Consider the following 22,320-nt stretch of genomic DNA (forward strand, 5'->3'; position numbering starts at 1 on the left):
TTAGATCTTCTGACCTTTTTTGATTATTTTTTGAACATAAAGCTGCATGAGCTGTTTGTATATTTTGGAGATTAATCCCTTGTGGGTTACCTTGTTTGCCAACATTTTCTCCCATTCTGTGGGTTCTCTTTTTGTTTGGTTGATGGTTTCCTTTACTGTGCAAAAGTCTTTAAGTTTAATTAGGTCTCATTTGTTTATTTTTGTTTTTATTTTTATTACTCTAGCGGGGTGGATCCAAAAAGATATTGTTGCAATTTATGTCAGGGAGTGTTCTGCCTATGTTTTCCTCTAAGAGTTTTATAGTACTAGCCTTACATTTACATCTTTGATCCATTTTAAGTTTACTTTTGTGTATGGTGTTAGAGAATGTTCTAATTTCATTCTTCTACATGCAACTGTACAGTTTTTGCAGCAGCACTTACTGAAGAGACTGTCTTTTCTCCATTGTGTATTCTTGCCTCGTTTGTCATGGATTAGTTGACCATAGGTGCATGGATTTATCTCTGAACTTCCTATTTGGTTCCATTGCTCTTCATTTCTCTTTTTGTGCCAACACTGTACTGTTCTGATTACTGTAGCTTTGCAGTATAGTCTGAAGTCAAGGGCCTATTTCCCCCAGCTCCATTTTTCTTTCTCAGGATTGCTTTGGCTATTCTGTGTCTTACATGTTTCCATACAAATTAAAAACAAAAGGTTGTTCTGGTTCTGTGAAAAGTACCATTGGTAAATTGATAGGGATTGCACTGAATCTGTAGATTGCCATGGGTAGTACAGTCATTTTGACAACATTGATTCTTCCAATCCAAGAACATGGTATATCTTTCCATCTGTTTGTGTCATCTTTGATTTCTTTCTTCAGTGTCATATAGTTTTCATAGTAGCGGTCTTTTGCCTCTTTAGGTAGGTTTATTTATAGGTATTTTATTCTTTTTGATGTGGTGGTAAAAAAGGGCTTGTTACCTTAATTTCTCTTTCTGATATTTTGTTATTAATATATAGGAATACAAGAGATTTCTGTGTATTAATTCTTTTTTTGGCTGCACCATTTGGCTTGCAGGATTTTAGTTCCCCTGCCAGGGTTTGAACCCACACCCTTGGTAGTAAAAGCTGGGAGTCCCCTCTCCTGGACCACCACGGGATTCCCTTAATTTTGTATCCTGCACCTTTACTGAATTCGGTGATATATTCTAGTAGTTTTCTGATAGCATCTTTAGGATTTTCTATGTAGAATGTCATGTTTTCTGGCAGTTTTACTTCTTTTCCAGTTTGGATTCCTTTTATTTGTTTATTTTTTTCTTCTCTGACTGCCATAGCTAGGACTTGCAAAACTATGTGGAATAAAAGTGATGATAGTAGACACCTATTCTTATTCCTGATCGTAGAGGGGATGCTTTCAGCTTTTCACTGTTGAGAATGATGTTAGCTGTGAGTTTGTTGTATATGGCCTTTATTATGTAATGTCCATTTTTGAGAGGAGGGACTAGTGACTGACGTGGGCCATGAGGAGTTTTTTGGGTACAGATGTATTCAGTTTCTTAATTGTCTCAGTGTTTACAAGAGTTTTTTTCACTTTGCTAAAATTTATTAAGCTGTACACACATGATTTTTTTCACTTTTCTCTGTATACACTTATATTTTAAAAGGTTATTTGAAAACTCAGTTTGTGTTGTCAGCACACTTATATACATTTATATACATATGCTAAAAATGTTTAGGAAGAAATACAGAATCAGCATTGATAATATAGTTATATCCAAGTTATATTGATAAATGCAAAATCAAATGGCAAAATAGTATGTATACTATGATTTTAGTTTTGGTAAAAGCAAACCAGGTAATATCTGATACCTAATATTAGCTATAATGGTTTACAAAATTTATAAAAAACTAATATAATCTTTGCTGGGAAAGATTGAGGGCAAGAGGAGAAGGGTGCAACAGAGAATGAGATGGTTGGATGGCATCACTGACTCAATGGACATGAAGTTGAGCAAACTCTGGGAGATAATGAAGGATGGGGAAGTCTGGAATGCTACAGTTCATGGAGTCACAAAGAGTTGAACATAACTTAGCAACTGAACAACAACAAATATAGTTTTTCTGAATTATATAATTGCATGTTCACTACTGAAAGTTTGAAAAATATAGAAATATAGAAGATCAGAATGTTATTAGCGTACTCCTTGATGCTATATTTGAGTGATTATGGTGGTTTTTTTTTAATGTGTTTGTGTAGGTCAGAACATTATATTTAATAAAAATTGAAATATTCTTCTACAACATGATGTTTAATGTCCGTAGAAGTTATCATTGTATGAAAGTGCTTTAGCTGGTTAAACCTATTCCTAAAAGTTTTTTTTGCATATTTAGACTTCAAACAACGATATGTGTCCATGTACTGTATACTGAGTATTATTAAAAATATAAAACACTCCAACAAACTATTCAACATTTTGGCAGGCTTAAATTTTTGTACATGTAAAAGTAATAGACTCATTTTTCTCTTGTTCCAGAGGATAATATTCACAATAGATAAGACTGCTTACATTTTGGACGTTATATACTTCTCACAAATACTATCATGAGTATTACCATCATTATGAATAAATGAGTTAATTACTATGTATGTGTGAACTCTGAGGTGTTCACCATGCCAGGAATGACATTAGAACTTTGTGTCTATTTTATCTCTGTTAATCAGCAGCAGCATCTTTCATAGATGGGCAAATATGCAATGAAATATAAGCAAAAAGCAATGGGGAAAGCTTTGGGAATGTATGATAGCCATACAGAGAAGTTAGTACATAGCAATACATGGAAACTATGCATAGACACATATGTAGAAGCTACATAATTTCATTTTCTTCCCTTTGTTCTCTAGGTGAACATAGAGTAGACTGTTGATCTGATCATTGTATTAGTTTTCATTTTAAATTAAAATTACTGAGATGAGTAGTTTTTTTTTTTTTACTTTATTTACAGACAGATAAATGAAAGTTCTTGGCAGTTCTCCTTGTGCAGAAATCTTAAAAATATTAATTTCAGTTATCAAGGATTGATTATATAACTCCATTTCCCCCAATAACATGGTTCACATTTCACATACTATGGTGTGTTCACTATGACTGATCTTGAGAAGCACAAACTTAATTGCTGGTTCCTCAGTCCACAAAAATCACCACATGAATGACAGATGTGCATCTTGACACATGATCAGTAATGTCACACTTTTCAAAGTCTGTCTGTGGTTGGCCATCACACATTTGCTGTTCAGTTCTCACGTAGTCAGCAGAAAACATAGTGTGCTACAAATTTGTCCCCAGAGAAGAACCCACCTGATATTTTATAAAAATACACCAGAGGGATGGTATGGGGAGGGAGGTGGGAGGGCGGGGTTCAGGATGGGGAACATATGTACACCCAAGACAGATGCTTGTTGATGTATGGCAAAACCAATACAATATTGTAAAGTAAAAAATAATAATTAAAAAAAAAAAAGAAAAAAAATACACCATCAAAAGAGAGAATTAGTGATGAAGTTGGAAGTGTAGCAAAGAAGTGAAAATTGATAATGCTCATTTGGTATCTTCAGTTATAAGATGAGAAGGAGGAGGCAAGTGCTGTTTGAACTACTCCTGATAAGTTTCCTATAAAGAACTAAAACAATTTTTACTTTTTTAGTATTTTCAGTTAGTGTACTAAATATTTATTTATAGTTTATTTCCCTGTACTTCTGTAACCAAGAGTGAGAGGGATTTTAATATTTTTTTTCTCTTTTTTAAATTTTATTTTATTTTTAAACTTTACAATATTGTATTAGTTTTGCCAAACATCAAAATGAATCCACCACAGGTATATCCGTGCTCCCCATCCTGAACCCTCCTCCCTCCTCCCTCCCCTACCCTCCCTCTGGGTCGTCCCAGTGCACCAGCCCCAAGCATCCAGTATCGTGCATCGAACCTGGACTGGCGACTCGTTTCATACATGATATTATACATGTTTCAATGCCATTCTCCCAAATCTCCCCACCTCTCCCTCTCCCACAGAGTCCATAAGACTGATCTATACATCAGTATCTCTTTTGCTGTCCCGTACACAGGGTTATTGTTACCATCTTTCTAAATTCCATATATATGTGTTAGTATACTGTATTGGTGTTTTTCTTTCTGGCTTACTTCACTCTGTATAATAGGCTCCAGTTTCATCCACCTCATTAGAACTGATTCAAATGTATTCTTTTTAATGGCTGAGTAATACTCCATTGTGTATATGTACCACAGCTTTCTTATCCATTCATCCGCTGATGGGCATCTAGGTTGTTTCCACGTCCTGGCTATTATAAACAGTGCTGCGATGAACATTGGGGTACACGTGTCTCTTTCCCTTCTGGTTTCCTCAGTGTGTATGCCCAGCAGTGGGATTGCTGGATCATAAGGCAGTTCCATTTCCAGTTTTTTAAGGAATCTCCACACTGTGTGTGTACTAGTTTGCATTCCCAGCAACAGTGTAAGAGGGTTCCCTTTTCTCCACACCCTCTCCAGCATTTATTATTTGTAGACTTTTGGATCGCAGCCATTCTGACTGGTGTGAAATGGTACCTCATAGTGGTTTTGATTTGCATTTCTCTGGTAATGAGTGATGTTGAGCATCTTTTCATGTGTTTGTTAGCCATCTGTATGTCTTCTTTGGAGAAATGTCTATTTAGTTCTTTGGCCCATTTTTTGATTGGGTCATTTATTTTTCTGGAGTTGAGCTGGAGGAGTTGCTTGTATATTTTTGAGATTAATTGTTTGTCAGTTCCTTCATTTGCCATTATTTTCTCCAATTCTGAAGGCTGCCTTTTCACCTTGCTAATAGTTTCCTTTGTTGTGCAGAAGCTTTTAAGTTTAATTAGGTCCCAATTGTTTATTTTTGCTTTTATTTCCAATATTCTGGGAGGTGGGTCATAGAGGATCCTGCTGTGATGTATGTCAGAGAGTGTTTTGCCTATGTTCTCCTCTAGGAGTTTTATAGTTTCTGGTCTTACGTTTAGATCTTTAATCCATTTTGAGTTTGTTTTTGTGTATGGTGTTAGAAAGTGTTCTAGTTTCATTCTTTTACAAGTGGGGGATTTTAATATTTTAACAACAAGTTTTCAAGGCCAGAGCACAATTGCATGTTTACCCATTGATTGTAGAGGTTGCACAGTTGTTCTTAAAATCCTGCACTACTGTTCTAATCAGGACCTGCCTGAATACCTACACCCCAAAGGGTGGATGCACCTGATTTACTCTAAGTCAGTGAAACAACATTTCCGTTTTTGTCACTAACCTTTTAGAAATCTGTTCAAGATATGATCAAATTATTGAATTTCATGACTTGAAATGTTCATATCCATTCTGTTTCTTCTTAGTGAGGTAAAAAGAGGGAGGCATCAGTTTTTTTTTTTTAATTGTAAAATTAAAGATCTTTCCAAAGACCCAACTAGCCAAAAGGAATTTAAATTTTGTGTTAACAAGTACAAATAAATGGAACTAATTTGAGGGCAACAGCATGCATGTTAGTTAAGAAAATGGTTGTGTTCTCTCAGAAACTTGAAGTGGAGGGCAGAATAAGAAACTATCTAACTTCCAGCATGCCAGGTATAAGTCACAGGAGAACAGCAAGCTGTGGGGTTTGCATGTCCTGATCACCCACTGAATGACTTCAGGATTAGAGGTTCTTGTGAAACGCTTTCCTGGCCAAAGCAGTGATGTGTGAGGGTGTCTGATAGTTGAGGTCTCATTTATCCTGCAGCTTTGCACCTGAATATTATTTAGGCCCATTATGCAGTAGAAGCCATTAAACATCTGTGCACTTGCTGGCCGCTTCAGCTGTGACAGCGAACTGTGAGATGATTGGAGAGACTGTGTGTAAATGTCCTCTGGGTTATGTGCAGGGATGCGGTAACTGTGATAATCCAAGCAATGATCATCGGCTACCACTCTGTCTACACGGAAAGTGAGAGTCGCAGAAAACTTATCTGTTTTCAACTGGGAAGATTCCTTGTGATATTCTTCGATACTAAAACAGTGAATTCAGCAAAAACATCAAGGCTAAAAGCTTCAGAGATTAAATCACCCTTGAGTTCCTTCCCAATATTGATAGTGGTCTGGTCATGTGGGAAATTTAGGCAGGTTGCCGTTGTTCCTAGGAGCTGCTGCTGGGATAGTTATCAAGTCTGGTTACACTGTATTTCATGAAAATGTCATTACAGAGATGGCTGTAATGCTATGTGCTAGGAAACGTTCTGTGGCTTGAAACCATCTTCTGGTTTTTATTTATTTTTTATTATTTTTATTGAGATGAAATTGAGACAACACAAAATTGGGCATTTTAAAGTGTATGATTCATTGGCATTTTGTACATTCACAGTGTTGTGCATCTGTTACCTCTGCCTATTCCAAATTATTTTATTACCCTGATATAAAGCCCCACACCCATCAAGGAGTCACTACACTCCCTTGCCTGTTCCTCCCGGCCGCCTCCTAATAGCATGACGTTTTCGACAAGCTTCATCCATGTTGTACATGCACCAGCACTTCATTCCTTCCGATGCCTGAGCGGTATTCCATCGCATGGATATGCCCAGTGTGTCTGTCGTCCGTCAGTGGACACCTGGGTCCGTTCCACCTTTTGTGAGTAATACTGCTATGAGTATTTTTGTACAGGTATTTTGAGTACTTGTTTTCTGTAGTTTGGGGTATATACCTAGTAATGAAATTTCTGAGTCTTATGGCAAGTCTGTGTTAACCTTTATTCTTTTTCTAATTCTATGTATTCATTTTTGTGCTGGAACTTCATTGCTGAATGTGGGCTTTCTCTAGCAGAGGCAAGTGGGGCTTGCTCTCTAGTTGCCGTACATGGGCTGCTTCTTGCGGTGGCTTCTCTTGTGGAGCATGGGCTCAGTCATTGTGGCTCATGGATCCAGTTGCTCTGCAGCCTGTGGGATCTTCCTAGACCAGAAATTGAATCCGTGTCCTCTGCTTTGGCAGACAGCTGCTTAAACACTGGACCACCAGGGAAATCCTTATGTTAACTTTTTGAGGATTCACCAAACTGTTCTCCTTTGCAGCTTTTAGTTGTGCCACATATAAGGAGAGAATACTTGTTCCCACTCCTGATACTTCCTGTGGTTCACGCTGCCCTTTATTCTGTCTACCCCAGAGGAGGTAGAGTGGCTTGCCTGACTGAGAGCCTGCAGAACACGTGTCTTCCTCTCCTTTCCTCCTCGCCAGCCCTTTTAGGTGGAGAGGCCGGTCCCAGTCTGTTCTGATACGACCAGATGGAGAAGGCTTACTGGTTCTAATGTTCTATATGGAGGCCAATTGGGCTTTCATCTCTGAACTGACCTCTAGCAGAACAAATGCAGATCTTTGTTTTTTAACTTGGTTTGTTTTATATTTCAAGTAGTCTGGACCTATGCAGGGTTCAGTATGTTATATTATTGGGGATTCTTTTGGGAATCCCACAACTTAGGATCTAAAAGGTTATGAGGCCAGAAGAATTTGAACTTTGTAAATGTGGCCTGGATTTGCAGGTTTAAGATCTAACTGCCGCTTGTATTTACCAATGTCAACTTGATGAAGTCACCTAATACTTGACTTTCAATTTCTTTGTCAGTGAAAATGGGAGAATCCCATTCACCCTTCTTATGTAACAAATAGGCTATAGGACTCATGTCAGTATCAAAGCAGATGCCTGGTAGCAAACGACCTGACCCAAGGAGAAGGTCTAATTTACATTTTTGTTTCAAATAGTTTAATACTTTTTTTTTAATAAGGTTTTTATGGTGTAAGTAAAATACCATGTCTGAATTTTAATAACCTGACCACAAAATTTCCAGCAGAATGATTGCTATAGGAATATGGTACAGACAGAGAAGTTGGTAAGTCTCCAGCCTTTAAGGAGAAAACACATGACCTACCCGGGTAAGCATTCACCTCCCAACACCTGATAATGTGATCCAAGTGCCTGGCTACTTCTCCACCAAGGTCGTTTCAAACTCTGAAATTGAAGAAGTGATTTTTATTTGGAAGGAAAAAAAACCGTTTTAAGGCAACTCTGTGACGATATAAGGACAGTTTTGTGAATTCATTTAGCTACCTCTCTAGATTCCCAGAATTCACCTCCAGTAAGAAGTGCTCTTCTCTCTTCCCGTATCTTGTCTTAGGTTACACGCCACCTTTCCAAACTCTTCGACAGCATTGCAGATCTGCAGTTTGAAGATGATCAGGATGTCTCTGCACACAGGGCGGCTGGAATGTATAGCAAAGACAAGGAGTACGTCCCATTCCCAGCTGCATGTGAATGCATAGGCCATGTAAGAGCTGATTATGAGATTCTCTATGCTAGGGGAGGATAGGGCTGTCATTTTTAAAAGTTGAATGGAACCAGAAATTGTTAATTCATGTCAATTGTCAGTGCTTTGAGATTCCTGTTTACATGTGTCTGGTGTGTCCGAGGAGTCCTCTGCCAGGCTTCCTACTCTGTGCTTCAGGCTTCAGCAGCCTGCAGGGGCTCGAATATGCTAGCAGTTGAGCTGGACAGGAAGGACTGCCACGGGCTGAATGAGCAGACCCCAGAATTAGTAGCAGTGCCACCCAGTGACTGAGTCTCCTACAGAGAGAATTACTTTCAGCCCTGCTTACCATTCAGGGAAGGATTAGGATGAAGCAGAGCCTTGCAGTGGAGCACATTAGAAAGTGGCTCCGGTTCAGGATTCCAAGGCGGATGTTGTAATCGGCTGCTTGTAAATAACTTTGGTTGAGTCCGCAAAGCTGATGTCACGTATACCAATTACTGCATGCACAGACAGTTAACATGTTCTCTTCTCTCACAAACACCTCAAATATATTCTTAACAGTTATCTGTAAGAACAGCTCGTTATGATTTATGAAGGAGCTATTGGTGTTTTCAGATGATTTAGAGGAATTGCATCTTTTTATGGTGATGCTTGTATAACTTAAAAATTAATCCACAGAGTAACAGAGAGAGTACCCTCTATTACAGAACAGTTTAGGTTGAGGCAGGGGGTTCTTTAAAGGGCCCTTTGCAGAAATCTGATGGCAACTCCTTTTTCTACAGGGGTTTTCTCTGTTGCTTTTTAATATTGTACTAGAAAAATCCTGCCAAATGCAGGGAAAGCAGATGGTAGAATACTTTGATTAAAGTGTATATTTGATCTCTTGGGCTCTTTAGGATATTATTACAATGATTAGAAAAAATCACCATAAACTATCTTGACAAAAGTATGTTGCTGTCTGCCTCTTCCCCAGCAGACTGCTAGCTGACTGGCATAGTGCCTGGAAGGAGGACAGTCCAATTGATAGATGTGGTTATCACTAGCAGAAACCCTTGATATTGGAAGTTTTCACAGTACTCTAATTTATCCTGTATGAGCAACTTATGCTAGAGACTTTTGGGCATGTACTGCATGTACCCTCTAATTGCCTTTCTTTTATTAAAAGATACTTTGCCTTTAGGCCTTTCCCCTTACCCCACACTTTTATGATTGGTTCCTCCCAATTTTGGCTGTTTGCCTTTTATTTGACAAGTGTTTATTGAATACCTACTATGTACCAGCCACTGGGTTTGGCCTTTGAAGATCCAGAAATGAGTAAGACATAGCACCTGTCCTTTGGGACCTCTTGGGCTCATTGAAGATATAGATGTTCACATAATTAGTGATAACGGGAAGTGATGGTTTTTGTTACAAAGGGTTGGACAGAAGCTGATGAAAGACTAAGATGTGAGAAGGTATCAAGCGAGCACCTCATCAGGGCTTAGTTCTCAGCTTATATTGAGCTGAGTTGCTGTTGGTGGCATAGTCTCTAAACATGGGCTGATGTGTCACCGTGCTTGTAAGTTTGGTCTTCCCAGATGGACTGCAGAGTTCTGAAGGACAGGTGGCCATATTGAGGGCATGGATCCCAGAGCATCTGGGAGATGCTAAAATGATATATGATGTACTTACTAAAGGAGCCTGTTGCTTGGTGACATTGAGTTGCACTGAGTGACGATAGTAGTGCTTAGATCTCCTGCGCTTGGGCATGGGAACAAAGCCCGGCTAGGAGGCAGGGAGAGAACGCTCCTAGGATATTGGGCCATAGCGAAGGCCGTGCTTCCTTCTTCCAACAGGGAAGGCTGTCAACTCATTGACTGCATATCACTCCTTCCCAGTTCTCCAGAGAAAGAGGTTGTAGGGGTGAACGCTGCTGCCATCTTCACAGAGGCAGGGAAAGAAAGCAATTATATAATTTCAGGATCTCATACAGTCCTTGGAATTTATTTAGTATAGTCATTTTTATCACTATCGTCAATTATTTTCAAATGGTATAGGTATCCTTTTGTTATATAACATCATCTCAGGGAGACATATATACAGAAAAATGTAACAAAGCATATTTGAATAGAATGGAAAACTGGCTCAAGTATATTTGTGGGAACAAAATACACTTTGAATGAATTTTTTTCAAGATTGATTTTCACAAGTCAGCAGTTGTCGTCTTTCTCGTCTCTCCTGCTGTCTAACTTCTGACAAGTGTGAAGATGAGAGCCAGTAGGGAATATAATTAAGACACTTGCTGAAAACACTGTAAGACTAGGTACTATGGAGATTTTAGGGTAGAATCTTCAGTATATTTAAAAATCATCAAAAATAAATTTAAAAATCAATTTACTAGACTCACAGACACAGAAAGCAAATTTATGGTTACTGAAGGAGAAAAGGGGCAGAGGGATAAATTAGGAGGTTGGGATTAACAGATACACATTACTATGTTTAAAATAGATAAACAGCAAGGACCTATTATAGCACAGGGAACTATGTTCAATATCGTGTAATAACCTATAATGGCAAAAAATCTGAAAAATAATTCATATATATGTATAATTGAATCACTTTGCTGTACACCTGAAACTTAACACAGCACTGTATATCAAGTACACTTAAATCCATATCCTGTGATTTTCAAATCTCTAGAATTTTACTTTAACATACTGGCTGTGATGTTTGGTTTCTCAAAACACTGTGTGTTGCCAGACAGGAGCTTGATCTAGAGCCCTCTGGTCTTCAAATCTGAAAAATGAAGAATGGAGAACACCTTGTCTAGTTAGGGTGTGGAAATTTATGAGACAGCTGGTCGGTGAAATAAGATGAGCAGTATCCTGGCAGAAGACAGTTTTATGTAGGGAAGACTTCATCTGTCAGTAGTTCACCAGCCCCTTTGAGTTACCTTCTAGTACAGGAGTTTAAAACATTGGGTTGGCCAAAAAGTTCATTTGAGTTTTTCCATAAGGTCTTACAGAAACCCTGACCAAACTTTTGGCCAACCCAATAAATCCACCTGAGGCCTTCCTCTCTTTGTAGCCTTCAAGCCTGAGAGAGGATAGCATTATCCCTCTTCCATAGTTAAGCCTGTGTTACTACATTTGTTTGCTTTAAAAGGTGGAAACCTGGCTCCTGCAGCTAGAGCGGACCATGCAAGAGACAGTGCGTCATTCCATCACAGAAGCCATCGCGGTCTATGAAGACAAACCCAGGGAACTGTGGATTTTTGATTTCCCGGCTCAAGTTGCACTAACTAGCTCACAAATCTGGTGGACTACAGATGTAGGAATAGCCTTCAGTAGGCTAGAGGAAGGCTACGAAACGGCCCTAAAGGATTTCCATAAAAAACAGGTATTTTGTACAGTTCATGATTTTGAGATTTTAAGGGACTTGAAGAGGTAAGCTTGCTTCCTTCCTTCATTCTTGTTTATGAAGTGTTTTATGTGTTAAGGGCATGATGCTGGGAAGATTTTAGCAGTCACTTGTTTACCCATTTTTTTGCTTGGTGGTGGTGGTCTTATTTTTTTTACATTGGTTTAAAAAATCCATCTTTAAACAACAAAGTCCTAATAGCACATGGAACTATATTCAATATCCTGAAATAAGCCATAATGGAAAGAATATAAAAAAGTATTATATATATATATACACACACATACACACATATATATAACTGAGTCAGGTGGCTGTACAGCAGAAATTAATGCAGCATTGTAAATCAACTATACATCAATAAAAAATAAAAATCATCCATTCGTATCTATTATCTCTGAAGAATCTAATCTATTACCCACGCCTAGATATGGTACCAATTTCTTTCTTCCTAGGTAAGACTCTCCATCTAGACTGACCACATACTTGGTGCATAGTTTGCTTGACTCAGTAAGATAGAGAATTGTTCAAACAAGACAAATGTTTTCATGTATTTTGTTTTTCTGTTCATTATAAATCACAGGTGAGCAACTTGGAAAAGAGTCTATTTTGAACTCTGTTTTATTCACCCTGGTCATCCTATGACTTCTCCTTAAACTTCCCCTCGTAAGATGTGCTCTTGGCTGTGAAACAATTCAGAGATAGAACCTTTCTCTTGGCTTATAGATTAAGAGAATATGAGGCTTATCTTCTAGGGCCAAGCTGCTCCGTATTTTCCATGTGTCAGCAACATTGGTATCACCAGAGAGCGTGACAAAAATACAAAATCTCAAGGCCTACCCAACACCTACTGTACCAAAGTATGCTTTTTAACAAGATCCCAGAAGATTTGTATGTCACTGAGTTTGAGAAGCATTGTTGTGTATTTTGGAAAAAGCCGTGCTGGTGTGATTGTGCATAAACATTATATATTAGAATAAATATTATTAGTTAATAAAAAGGGAATATTAGACTTTGAAAGGTTTGTTAATTTTCTGTTTTATATTGCAGTATAGTTGATTAACAGTGTTGTGTTAGTTTCAGGTGTGATTCAGTTACACATATACATGTATCTATTCTTTTTCAAATTCTTTCCCCATTTAAGTTGTTACATAATACTGAGCAGAGTTCCCTGTGCTGTGTAGTAGGTTTTTATCGGTTATCTATTTTAAATATAGCAGTGTGTACCTGTCCATCCCAAACTCCCTATCTGTTTAAGTATTAGTTTGTCTACCCTTCTTGTGTTCAGTGGATAAAGTCTGAATCCAGATTTGTTAAATGACTTTCTGAATGTTATAAAATTTGTAAGTATCACAGGTACAGTCCACCAGCTTGAGAATGCTTTCCACTCCTCTGCATTGCTTCTCTTCTTAGCAGTATTTTAACTAGAGTGCCTTAGAAATCACACAGATTCAGATGATGAATACTTGTGTTGATTCAGTTCAGTTCAGTTGCTCAGTTGTGTCCGACTCTTTGTGACCCCATGGACTGCAGCACGCCAGGCATCCCTGTTCTTCACTAACGTGTGGAGCTTGCTCAAACTCATGTCGATTGAGTTGGTGATGCCATCCAACCATCTCATCCTCTCTCATCCCCTTCTCCTCCTGCCCTCAATCTTTTCCAGCATCAGTGTCGTTTCAAATGAGTCAGTTCTTCGCATCAGGTGGCCAAAGTATTGGAGTTTCAACTCCAACATCAGTCCTTCCAATGAATATTCAGGACTGATTTCCTTTAGGATGGACTGGTTGGATCTCCTTGCAGTCCAAGGGACTCTCAAGAATCTTCTCTAACACCATGGTTCAAAAGCATCAATTCTTCGGTGCTCAGCTCTCTTTATGGTCCAACTCTCACATCCATACGTGACTACTGGAAAAATTATTCCTTTTAATTTGACTCTTAAAATCTTGGGTGTGTGTGTGTGCTCAGTCATGTCCAACTCTACAATGCCATGGACTGTAGCCTGCCAGGCTCCTCTGTCCATGAGATTATCCAGGCAAGAATCCTGGGTTGCTATTTCCTTCTCCATTCATCTTGTGTAGAAACCACCTAACTTATTTATGTTTCTAAAGAAGTTTTTGTATCCTTTACTTTTGGAGAACAGTGTATTCTTGATTTTACATCCTTAGGAAAATGGGGTGTGAATTTCTATTTAGTAGGCTCGAAGTTACAGGCTTAGATTGATAGATGTGGCTATTTATTCCCTAGGACAGTATCTCTGCCATTGTAGTCAATGCCACGTGGATGAGAAAGCTAAGTTTTTTCCCATGGATAAAAATAACTGAGATAATTAAATTGAAATGAATTCTATTATCTCATAAAATTAACTTTCTGGTTAGTTGATTTATTGTTATCTATGCTATTATTATAACTGCAGTATTTTTATTATATATTTTAAAATATATATAAGGATACTATAAAATACTTAAATTAATATCCTGTCTTAAATTTCAGGTACTGTTGATCACTCCTCAGTCTTTCAAGAAGTGTATTTCTACTTACTCTATGCTAATATTTTCTCCTCTCTTCATTAAATTCACACTAGACACTGTCGAGTAGCATTCCTTCATGTGGCTATACCAGAATTGATCCTCCTTTCTGTTCTCCTTGCCCCCATTGTTTTTTGTGATAATTAGAATAATGCTTAAAACAGTCGATATTTTATGGATATTTCTTTTTTATATCAACATTATCATTTTCAGTTTCATGATTTCATTATTATGTATTTATTGTTAAAGATGAAAATTCAGATACAGAAAGGAAAAAAGGCAAATACTTTTTTTCTTTTTTAAAAAATTAAATTATTTCAATTTGAGGATAATTACAGTATTGTGATGGTTTTGCCGTACATCAACATGAATCAACCACGGGTACACATGTGTCCCCCATCCTGAGCCCCCGCCACCTCCCTCCCCACTCTGTGCCTCTGGGTTGTCCCAGAGCACTGGCTTTGGGTGCTCTGCTTCATGCATTGAACTTGCACTGGTCATCCGTTTTACACATGGTAATGTACTTGTTTCAGTGCTATTCTCTCAAATCATCACCTTCTCCCACATAGTCCAAAAGTCTGTTCTTTACATATGTGTCTCTTTTGCTGCCCTGCATGTAGGATTGTCATGACCATCTTTCTACACTCCATATATATGTGTTAATATACAGCATTTGTGTTTTTCTTACTTCACTCTGTATAACAGGGTCCGGTTTCACCCACCTCATTAAAACTGACTCTCAAAAATACTCATAGATTCACTTCCCACAGAGAAGCATTGACAACTTTTTGGCATATAGATGTCAGAAGTTTTTCCTTATATCTACTGTTTCTTTGGAGAAGGCAATGGCACCCCACTCCAGCACTCTTGCCTGGGAAATCCCATGGATGGAGGAGCCTGGTGGGCTGCAGTCCATGGGGTCGCTAAGAGTCGGACACGACTGAGCGACTTCACTTTCACTTTTCACTTTCATGCATTGGAGAAGGAAATGGCAACCCACTCCAGTGTTCTTGCCTGGAGAACCCCAGGGGCAGGAAAGCCTGGTGGGCTGCCGTCTGTGGGGTCACACAGAGTCGGACACGACTGAAGTGACTTAGCAGCAGCAACTGTTTCTTTCTTTCTGTATAAATGTGTGTGTGTTGGTATGTAGCTGTTCCCATGTTGCCATTTCCTTCTCCAGATGATCTTCCCAACCCAGGGATGTGACCTTGGTCACCCACATTACAGGCAGATTCTTTACCATTTGAGCCAGAGGGGAAGCCTGTAACCATAGTTACTCATGTTGATTGTATGTGTATAAATAAGAGAAATGTCTTTTTGTTTTTAACTTCCATGCATTTTGTTACATTTTCCCTTGACACACATAATATCAAATTCACACTAGAAATGGTCAAATAATATTCCTTTATGTGGCTATACCAGGATTGATGCCCTCCCTTCTGCCAAACTCAGGTTGATGCGACAGTCTGACCACTCTTCAGACACTGTTCTAGGCTGTGTGGGTCTGGCTGTGTAGTTCCTGTGCTCATGATGCTTACATTCTGCCTTTAATAGTTCCTGCCTCTTCCTCCTAAAGACCTTAGAGTGCTTTTCTCCATCTCTCCTTCCCCATTTACTTCTTGTTGTCTAATCTTATTTTGTATTAACCCCTGGTTAATTGTGTTGTTATTATTTTAAATCTTACATAGATTTAGCAATATATTTAACAATGACTTTGCTCATTTTTTTAAACGCTGCTGCTTATTTCTAAGTCCAGTTCTTCTTTTAAAGTATATCTTGTAGCTCTTTGCCCAGTGATACATAGGGAGTTTTCTGATCCCTTGTCTTTTTAAACTTCTTTCTTAATAGTTTAAGTAGAGAATTCAAAATTGAGAATTATTGTCATTTAGAATTTTTAAAATATGATTCCATTATTTGGGGGCTTTTATGGTTGTAAAGTTTTAGATCAGATTGTTTTTCCTTCATAAATAATCTGACTTAGCAGATTATACAATTTTATTTTTCTTTTTGTGTTTCTGATGTTTTATTTTACTCTTGTGTATTTTGCGTGTGTGTGTGTGTGTGTGCTTTTTAAACTTGGTTTGCTGAGGACTGAGTGAGCTTTGGGAATCTTTAGTTACACGTCTGTCTTCAACTTGGGCAAATCCTCTTCCATTTTTCCTTTGATGCCTTGTTTCTGTGGTCTCTGTTTTCTTTCTCTGTAATTTTATCAGCTGTATATTGAAACGTCTTATGTGATCCTCCTTGCCTTGTAACCTTTATTTCATATTTTCAAACTCTGCACCTTTTTGTGTGCAATTTCAATGACTTTTGGAATCTGTCTTCCAGTTCACTAACTTTTTTCCTCTAGTTTATAATGAAGGAAAAGAAGTCCAAGGCCAGATTACATAGATTCAAATCTCAGCTTTGCCTTTTATTAGTTGTATGACTCTGAGCAGGTTATTTAACCACTCTATGTGCCGCCATTTCATGATCTGTAAAACAGATAATAATGGCATCACAGTATTGTTAGAGGATTAAATTAGTTAATATCAGTAAAAACCTATTTAAAAATGCTTGACGAAATTTAAGTGCTATGTGTTAGCTTTGGTGGATACAATGAAAACAATGATAGCAATAGCAATGTTGTCTAATGTGATGCGTAATTTAAGGAGTTCTTCCCCAACGATTATCATAAAACTTTTCAAATGTATGAAAGAGTTGAAACAATAGTGCAGTGATGTACAGGCCTGCCACCTAGGTTCTACAATCAACATTTTGTTTTGGTTTCTTACTTTCATACCATATTATGTATGCTTTATCCAACCCTTTCTTATTCCATCAACATACCTTATATTTATGATTCATTTCAAAGGAAGTTGCAGATGTCAGTCATCTTTACCCCTAAGTCCCTTGGACTGCAAGGAGATCAAACCAGTCAATTCTTAAGGAAATCAGTCCTGAATGTTCATTGGAAGGACTGATGCTGACGATGAAACTGCAGTACTTTGGCCACTTGATGCAAAGAACTGACTCCTTGGAAAAGACCCTGATGCAGGGCAAGATTGAAGGCAGGAGGAGAAGGGGACGACAGAGGATGAGACGGTTGGATGGCATCACTGACTCGATGGACACGAGTTTGAGCAGGCTCCAGGAGGTGGAGATGGACAGGGAAGCCTGGCGTGCTGCAGTCCACGAGGTTGCAGAGTCAGACAAGACTGAGTAACTGAACTGCACCCATTTCATCAGTTTGATTTCAGTTACCCTATCTCAGTTTCTCCAAGTTTTTTTTTTTACTTCTGTAAAAATCAGTTTTTTGATGAGTTACCTCTTCATTATGGTTTTTATTTTTCTATCTCATTACTAGTCTTATTTAGATTATTCTACTGATTGTTTTGAGGCTGGTTTTTAAAATTTGAATTTATTTTTTGGTACATTCATTTTCTATTAAATTATCTTTAAATGAAACAATGATAAATATTTTTAATGAGAAAAGGTACAATTCACAAAGAAGATAGACATCATAAACCATTCAACACTTAATGACAAAGAAACAAACATCAGTTCAGTTCAGTTCAGTCGCTCAGTCATGTCCGACTCTTTGCAACCCCATGGACTGCAGCACGCCAGGCCTCCCTGTCCATCACCAACTCCTGCAGCTTGTTCAAACTCATGTGCATCGAGTCGGTGATCCCATCCAGCCATCTCATCCTGTCATCCCCTTTTCCTCCTGCCTTCAATCTTTCCCAGTATCAGGGTCGTTTCAAATGAGTCAGCTCTTTGTATCAGGTGGCCAAAGTATTGGAGTTTCAGCTTCAGCATCAGTTCTTCCAATGAATATTCAGGACTGATCTCCTTTAGGATGGGCTGGTTGGATCTCCTTGCAGTCCAAGGGACTCTCAAGAGTCTTCTCCAACACCACAGTTCAAAAGCATCAATTCTTCGGCGCTCAGCTTTCTTTATAGTCCAACTCTCACAGTCGTACATGACTACTGGAAAAACCATAGCCTTGACTAGACGGACCTTTGTTGGCAAAGTAATGTCTCTGCTTTTGAATATGCTGTCTAGTTTGGTCATAACTTTTCTTCCAAGGAGTAAGTGATTCTTTATTTCATGGCTGCAGTCACCATCTGCAGTGATTTGGGAGCCCAAGAAGATAAAGTCTGCCACAGTTTCCACCGTTTCTCCATCTGTCTGCCATGAAATGATGGGACCAGATGCCATGATCTTCATTTTCTGAATGTTGAGCTTTAAGCCAACTTTTTCACTCTCCTCTTCCACCTTCATCAAGAGGCTCTTTAGTTCTTCTTCACTTTCTGCCATAAGGGTGCTGTCATCTGCATATCTGAGGTTATTGATATTTCTCCCAGCAATCTTGATGCCAGCTGTGCTTCATCCAGCCCAGCATTTCTCATGATGTACTCTGCATATAAGTTAAATAAGCAGGTTGACAATATGTAGGCTTGCTGTACTCCTTTCCCAAAATTTGGAACCAGTCTGATGTTCCATGTCCAGTTCTAACTGTTGCTTCTTGACCTGCATACAGATTTCTCAGGAGGCAGGTCAGGTTGTCTGGTATTCCTATCTCTTTAAGAAACAAACATCCATAAAGCAAAAATCAGAAGAAATGTAAGGGAAAAAAAATATATATATATAATCATAGTGAGACATAGTAACATTTCTTTAAGAATATTTTATCAAGTGCAAAAAAATAAGAATAGGAGTGTCTGGAATTATGTCATTAATTTAAATATAATTTCTATTTGTATTAATTTATATTAATCTTATATCCTGCACAAATATATTAAAATTTTGTATCTCATACATTGTTTTTAGATGTCCATAGGACATTTAGAAAAACTGGCAAAAAGATAAACATTACTGAATTTCAAAAAGTAGAATTCTTTTTTGTGTGTGATTCAGTTATACATGTACACATATATTATTTTTGAACTTGTTTTCCATGATAGGTTATTACAATATATTGACTATAGTTCACTGTGCTATACAGTAAATCTTTTGTACATTTATTTTTAAAGATTATCTAGGTTTTTTGTTTTGTTTTTTTTTCTGAAGGAATTCTGTGTGTCCTACACTGAGCAGATGTCCCTACATGTTTTTTGCCTCCTTTCTTCCGGGTTTCTACAGGTTTTGAGAGTTCTGGATTAATTTTGTGTTTAATTACTCAGTCTGGGATTCCCAGTCATAGAGGCAGGGTCAGCTTGGATGCCGTAGCTTCACATGGCAGAGGTGTGAGATTGTGATGTCTTTCGGAGAACTTTTTCCTATCCAAAGCCTATCAAGATGTTTCAAGCTTTCTTCTTGCTTCTCTGAGCTAGTAGGTGGAGTTTTTCTAGAACCTTTTACTGAATTATGTAATACTATGGGGATCTCAGCTTGATGTCCAACTCCCTACCTTGCTCAGGGAGTGTAAGAGGCAGAGACACAGAAATGTTCTGTGGCCACGTGGGCAATTTAAACTTCAGTGTCCAGTGTTTGAGTCTCTACTCAAACCCTCCTTCAGGCTGCATGACATTAGCCTTATAACCTCGTTCTGCTGCTCTGGTATGTACATCTTTGGCATTGGGGACTGTCACCTACTGTTCCCCAGCCCTTTCCCCTTCTTCCTTTCCCATCTGTCTTCCCCCTCTCTTATACTTGGCTGTGTACTGTGAATGTGGATGTGTGGATTTTATTTAAAAGCCCTCTGTGTTAATAAAGGAATTATTCATTCAGTGTAACCCAATATGTTGCAAGATTGCCTATTGTTATTATTACTGCTATTTAATACTGGCTGTCTAGTTGTTTTTATTTTTGGTGCTCATTAATAATAGTGTAATAACCAGCCTTGTGTCTACATACCTGTTGCACATATTTTTCTTCATTTATTCAGGATAAATTTCCAGATGTAAAACTGCTAGCTCAAAGAGCAGAACTTTTTAAGCATTTGAAACATCATGCCAAGTTTACCTTCCCAATAACAGTGTGTGAGAATTGTCCATTCCCTCCCCTGCCTTTAGCATTGGGTTGATTCTTTTTATTCTCAGAGCTAAAATTATTCATAGTCTAATAGCTTTATGTTATTCAGCTAGTAAAATTTCGTCTTTTTTTTCTTCTTTAAAGTAATTTAAAACTTTTATGTTAGATGAGAAGTAGACAAATAGGATGCTTTATTAAGACAGCACTTACATGCTAATTATGAAACTCTTCTAGCATGAATTGAAATGTTTGACACACCAGCCAACAGATGCCTTCAATATAGCATTTCAGCATTGCCACTAACTTACACACAAGTGAAGCTAACATTTGAATACTGTTAAATGAATCAAGGCAAATTGGAAGTGGTCAAACAAGAGATGGCAAGAGTGAATGTCGACATTCTAGGAATCAGCGAACTAAAGTGGACTGGAATGGGTGAATTTAACTCAGATGACCATTATATCTACTACTGTGGGCAGGAATCCCTCAGAAGAAATGGAGTAGCCATTACGGTCAACAAAAGAGTCCGTAATGCAGTACTTGGATGCAATCTCATAAACAACAGAGTGATCTCTGTTCGTTTCCAAGGCAAACCATTCAATATCACGGTAATCCAAGTCTATGCCCCAACCAGTAACGCTGAAGAAGCTGAAGTTGAACGGTTCTGTGAAGACCTACAAGACCTTTTAGAACTAACACCCAAAAAAGATGTCCATTATAGGGGACTGGAATGCAAAAGTAGGAAGTAAAGAAATACCTGGAGTAACAGGCAAATTTGGCCTTGGAATATGGAATGAAGCAGGTCAAAGACTAATAGAGTTTTGCCAAGAAAATGCACTGGTCATAGCAAACACCCTCTTCCAGCAACACAAGAAAAGATTCTACACATGGACATCAGCAGATAGTCAACACCCAAATCAGATTAATTATGTTCTTTGTAGCCAAAGATGGAGAAGCTCTATACAGTCAACAAAAACAAGACCGGGAGCTGACTGTGGCTCAGATCATGAACTCCTTATTGCCAAATGCAGACTTAAATTGAAGAAAGTAGGAAAAACCACTAGACCATTCAGGTATGACCTAAATCAAATCCCTTATGATTATACAGTGGAAGTGAGAAATAGATTTAAGGGACTAGATCTGATAGATAGAGTGCTTGATGAACTATGGAATGAGGTTCATGACATTGTACAGGAGACAGGGATCAAGACCATCCCCATGGAAAAGAAATGCAAAAAAGCAAATTGGCTGTCTGGGGAGGCCTTACAAATAGCTGTGAAAAGAAGAGAAGTGCTAAGCAAAGGAGAAAAGGAAAGATATAAGCATCTGAATGCAGAGATCCAAAGAATAGCAAGGAGAGATAAGAAAGCCTTCCTCAGCGATAAATGCAAAGAAATAAGGGAAAACACAGAATGGGAAAGACTAGAGATCTCTTCAAGAAAATTAGAGATACCAAGGAAACATTTCATGCAAAGATGGGCTCGATAAAGGACAGAAATGGTATGGACTTAACAGAAGCAGAAGATATTAAGAAGAGGTGGCAAGAATACACAGAAGAACTGTACAAAAAAGATCTTCATGACCCAGATAATTACGATGATGTGATCACTGACCCAGAGCCAGACATCCTGGAATGTGAAGTCAAGTGGGCCTTAGAAAGCATCACTATGAACAAAGCTAGTGGAGGTGATGGAATTCCAGTTGAGCTGTTTCAAATCCTGAAAGATGATGCTGTAAAAGTGCTGCACTCAATATGCCAGCAAATTTGGAAAACTCAGCACTGGCCATAGGACTGGAAAAGGTCCGTTTTCATTCCAATCCCAAAGAAAGGCAATGCCAAAGAATGCTCAAACTACCACACAATTGCACTCATCTCACATGCTAGTAAAGTAATGCTCAAAATTCTCCAAGCCAGGCTTCAGCAATATGTGAACCATGAACTTCCAGATGTTCAAGCTGGTTTTCGAAAAGGCAGAGGAACCAGAGATCAAATTGCCAACATCCGCTGGATCATGGAAAAAGCAAGAGAGTTCCAGAAAAACATCTATTTCTGCTTTATTGACTATGCCAAAGCCTTTGACTGTGTGGATCACAATAAACTGTGGAAAATTCCTG

At 38.3% G+C, this 22,320-nt stretch overlaps 1 protein-coding gene across 1 annotated transcript in view; it reads left to right on the forward strand.

Moving 5' to 3' along the window:
* Positions 1-22,320, forward strand: part of DNAH11 (dynein, axonemal, heavy chain 11) — a 374,558-nt gene that overhangs the window by 96,877 nt on the left and 255,361 nt on the right. The window contains exons 29-30 of the mRNA XM_010839026.1: positions 8,192-8,341; positions 11,468-11,701. Coding sequence (XP_010837328.1) covers positions 8,192-8,341; positions 11,468-11,701 — 384 coding nt within the window. The remainder of the gene's footprint in view (positions 1-8,191; positions 8,342-11,467; positions 11,702-22,320) is intronic.

Source organism: Bison bison, unplaced genomic scaffold, assembly GCF_000754665.1.
Source record: "Bison bison bison isolate TAMUID 2011002044 unplaced genomic scaffold, Bison_UMD1.0 scf7180017864109, whole genome shotgun sequence".
Lineage (NCBI taxonomy): Eukaryota > Metazoa > Chordata > Mammalia > Artiodactyla > Bovidae > Bison > Bison bison.